A 4212-nucleotide genomic window follows, 5' to 3' on the forward strand; every position below is an offset into this window, starting at 1 on the left:
CCTGGGCCGCAGCGTCTCCGTACCTGGCTCTCCACCAGCATGGCCATGTCCATGAACATGTCGTGCAGCTCTCGGATGCTGTTCTCCAGTTTGATGATCTCGCTGTGCCGTGTCTCGATCTCATTCAGTGCCTGCTTGGTGATGTTTGAATCCATGATGATCTGCAAAGGAGACAAGGCCGTTGAGCACCGTGTCGAGTCCCAGAGGGACGAGAAGGAGCTCCAGAGCCCTTCCAGCAACTCCAGCCAGGTGGTCTGCAGCAGAAAGCCAGGATGCAGGCTCTGCCCCAACAGCATCCTCAGGCCACACCCGAGCCCCTAGGGCCCCCTCCAGCACTATGGCCACTGTGGCAGCACATCCACCAGCCCATCCCCTGGGATAATGGGGCTGGCTCAGCTGCAGCCCATGCTTACCCCAGAGGAGAAGATGGCTGGGTTGCCGCTCTCCAGCATGTCCTCCAGCTCCTCGCTGGTGGTGGTCCTGCCAGCTGCAATGACACAACACGGGTCAGGGGGAGTCTTCTGTCCCCAACAGGAGTCCCATAGTCCCACCACAGGGCTCTGCTGGTTCCATGGCATCTCCCATGAGTGCAATGGAGCAAAGCTTCCAGCCCTAAGAGCACACCGGGCAGATCAAGGGGCTGCCCTCTCACTGCTCAGCTTTGACACCCCTCTTTTTAAGGGGACTGAGCTGCCAGCTTGGCTCAGCTCACCCAGGAAAGCCCATCTGTTCGTTCTGGTCATGCTGCTCGTTCCTGCTGGGCAGCCAGCAGCATCCAGCTGGTGGCTGTGAAGGAGGAAGGATGGAGAGCAGCAAGCCACAAGCAGGGATGCTCTTGGCAAACCCCATCCTAGGCCAGTTCGAGGCCACGAGGACAACAGGCTCAGCTGGGCTGCCCAAGTTTTGGCCCTGCTGCTGTGTAACAGAAGCCAAGCTCTGTCCCTCCCCCTGTGGCACAGCCCTTTGTGTCCCTGGGACGGGACCTCCATGGCTCCTACAGGAGCAATTCATCCCCACAGACATGCTCCACACTGCTACAGTGCAGAGATGCTGATCACTCCATGGATGGCACTGATCCCCACATCAACTGCGGTGTGTTCCTCAGGCTAACAGCCACATGGGACACGTGGAATTACACCTGAACAGATGGAGATGCTGGGCAAGGCACTGGGACTGCCCAGTGGGATGGGCAGGTGAGCAGCTCACCTGCAGAGAGGGCAGGTGACACCTCAACAGTGCGATGAGGAGCAAATGGGGCAGTTGGGCAGGAGGAGCTCATGAAGTGACTTCACCAAGCCCAATGAACCCAAAACCAGCAGGGTAGGGCTGGGGTCTGGTGCAGTGCTCCCCTGTGCCACGCTGCCTGCAGCCAGTCATGCTGAAAGGGACAACAGCATCCTCCAAGATGAGTCCAGGGCACCTCGGGGTGGAGGAATGGCACAGATCCACAGGCACAGGGAGCCTCCTGTGTGAGGCTGGTCTTGACAGTTACGACCTGTTCATGCCCCCAAACCCCTGAGAAGCTGCTGTTTTGTGTCACAAGAACAACCTGAGCCTCGTCTATGCCCCGTGGTAGCTCAGAGCTGCACATGAGGGCTGAGCTCTGCCATTGTATGCTCAGGGCTCTCAGGATCTCAGAATTTCAGGATCAGTCACCCTCCCCACCTTCCCCAGCTCTGGGAAGGATCCACAGCCAGTTTCCAGCCACCATTACACGTTTTGGGGTGACAGAGCATCACTACCACCAAGGGTGACCCACGACACCTCCTTGCCAGCCCTTCCTACCTGTTGGCTCCTCACTCTGGGCTGACACTGCCTTGCTTCCAGGAAGGGAGAACAAGGGCTCAAGTAGTACAAATTTACAAACCCTCATGTTGATGTGCCCAGCTCTGAGCAGTCACTGCCTGATGACAAGGAGCCAGGTGGGCTACTTGCTCTGCCCAGTGCAGGCCCTGGAGACAGCCCTGAGGGAAAGTGGTGGGCTCAGCTCCAGGGGATGCCACGTCTCTCATGGGCAGAGGTGGGATAGGATGCAGGATACATGTTCCCTTCCTGTCTCTCACCACCTCCTCACTGCCTCATTCCTCTAATGCAGAGCACAGGGCTGGTAACAGCTGCGTCGAGGTGAAGGACGAGAGCAAAGACATCACATGGATTAACACCCAGCCAGGCAGTGCCAGCCTGGCCAAGGGCCATGGCTGGTCAGGAAGAACTTGCTTTAATGCTCAGCCAAAGCACAGGGCCCAGAGGCTGCACATCACCCACACATTGTCCAGCACAGCATCTGCCATAGAACCACATCACCAACCTGCAGGACCCCAGAGGGTTTCCCATGGAGGCTGCTGCCTCCTGGCCAGGTTTCCTGGTTTGGAAAAGCTGTCATTAGCTCCTCCACAGCAATGAAATCAGCTCAAAGTGTGCTGGGTACCTGCCTGATCTGCTGCCCACATCACCACAGAGCCACAGCACAGCCATGAACTGGAGTGAAAGGATGGAGTCACTGCAAAGGGAGAGCAGCCTGGGGGAACTCTACTGCCCAGAAACTTGGCAAAACACTGGAAAATCCTGAGAATTGGACCTGTGCCTCCCCCAGAGAGCTCCAAGGTACATTTGCTTCTTACTTGGCAACTCTAGAAATTAAAGTTTCCTGGGGAGAAGCAGCCCTGCCAACAAGACAAGCAGCCCAGAGCTTGGTGGGAGCTGCAGCACATGGGGAGAAGCAACCTCAGCCCTGAGCTGGCAGGGAGAGAATGGCAAGAGAGAGTGCCCAGGGCCATTGGAAGCTCTGGGACAGGTGGACATGAAGCCACTGAGGAGAATTCCCACCTCAAGGCACAGCCTTTGGCCCTGCAATGCCCACCTGGATGGAGTGACCGTCCCCATGGACCAGCTCCCAGGGGATGGGGCAGTGGCCCCAGCAGGGTGTGAGGGAAACTCCCAGGGAAGCCTCCAGTGGCACAGCTCTCCCCCACCACTCAGCTGATGCCAGTTTGCCCAATTCTGCACACAGATGGCCTATAAATAGGGAAGACTCAAGGCACCTCGGGGCTGCAGGAGTCCAACACACCATGGCTGAATTAAAAGGGCTCAGCTGGGCTCCTCAGGCTGGCAATATCCCTCCTTCCAGTGGCAATATCCCTCCTTCCAGTGGCAATATCCCTCCTTCCAGCAGCAGGGCTGCACAAGCAACCACAGAGCCACAGCTGGGGCTCAGGCTGGACACACCGAGGCCAAGGCACCTTCCCAAGGCCTGGATCCTCTATCTGGAGCTGGCTTTTAAGCTCTCATCAGACTCAAATCCCTACAACTCATGGAGAGATTGATAGTGCTGTCCTGTCTGCCCACATGTGAGAGTCACTGATCCACTTGGCTGTCCCTCAGCTCAGACAGGTCTGGCACTGCCCAAGCTGGTGTCAGGATGAGAAGGTTTCTGTAGCAGAAACCTGCCCAGCATGTCACAAAGTGCCAACAACCTCCCCGGCCCTCAGGGCCCTTCTGCTCATCCTGGGCAGGGGTGGCAGGGCCGGTGGCCAGCACTGTGCCAGCATCTGCACTCAAGATAAATCCCGTGGTCATTCCTGAGATGAAAGTGCCACAGGAACCCTAAATCAGCTCCGGAATCACCTGGGGCAGCCCAGATGAGCTGCCAGGGCCCTGAACCCTCCTGGCTCAGAGTGGGATGCACCCACAGCTCGTTGTTCTGCACACCAGTTCAGCTGGCCTGGCACAGCAGGGTGGGCACCGACGAATTCTCGCAGTGCCCTCGGAGGCAGCAGATGCTTTATTTTTGGCTCCTCAGTCTTGCACATAACAAAACTGTTCCAAAAACAAGCAGCGTCTGCGCAGCACCTCCACAGCTTCAGCTGCACACCCACCACAGAGAGCTCCTCCAAGCTCCAGATCCAATTTCTCCGGGAGCAAAAACTAATTAGATTTAAGATATAATTTCTCCTAATGGACAAAATGGAGAGGAAAGAAACGAAGGAGTGACAACTCCCACCACAGGCAGTGCAGGGGGGGACACAGCTCCCAGGAGCAGACAGGGGGCACGGTCCAGCCACTGCACATCTGTCCTGCTGTCACCAGCCCCAGGACATGGAGCATCCTGCCATCCCTCCACAGTCATCCTGTGATTCCTCCATGGCACCTGTGATGTTGGAGTGCTTGGGAACAGAGCAAAGTGAGTAAGGAGGGGGTGAGGCCAACGATTAA

At 57.2% G+C, this 4212-nt stretch overlaps 1 protein-coding gene across 2 annotated transcripts in view; it reads right to left on the minus strand.

Moving 5' to 3' along the window:
• Positions 1 to 4212, minus strand: part of STX1A (syntaxin 1A) — a 49181-nt gene that overhangs the window by 2697 nt on the left and 42272 nt on the right. For both annotated transcript variants that reach the window (XR_003915937.1, XM_029961317.1), the window contains exons 6-7: positions 414 to 487; positions 24 to 161 (exon numbers count right to left, since the gene is read on the minus strand). Coding sequence is in view for 1 of the 2 variants with exons in the window: in XM_029961317.1 (XP_029817177.1) it covers positions 24 to 161; positions 414 to 487 (212 nt within the window). In the remaining variant the exon portion in view is untranslated. The remainder of the gene's footprint in view (positions 1 to 23; positions 162 to 413; positions 488 to 4212) is intronic.

This window comes from Manacus vitellinus, unplaced genomic scaffold, assembly GCF_001715985.3.
Source record: "Manacus vitellinus isolate BGI_N305 unplaced genomic scaffold, ASM171598v3 scaffold_32_pilon, whole genome shotgun sequence".
Lineage (NCBI taxonomy): Eukaryota > Metazoa > Chordata > Aves > Passeriformes > Pipridae > Manacus > Manacus vitellinus.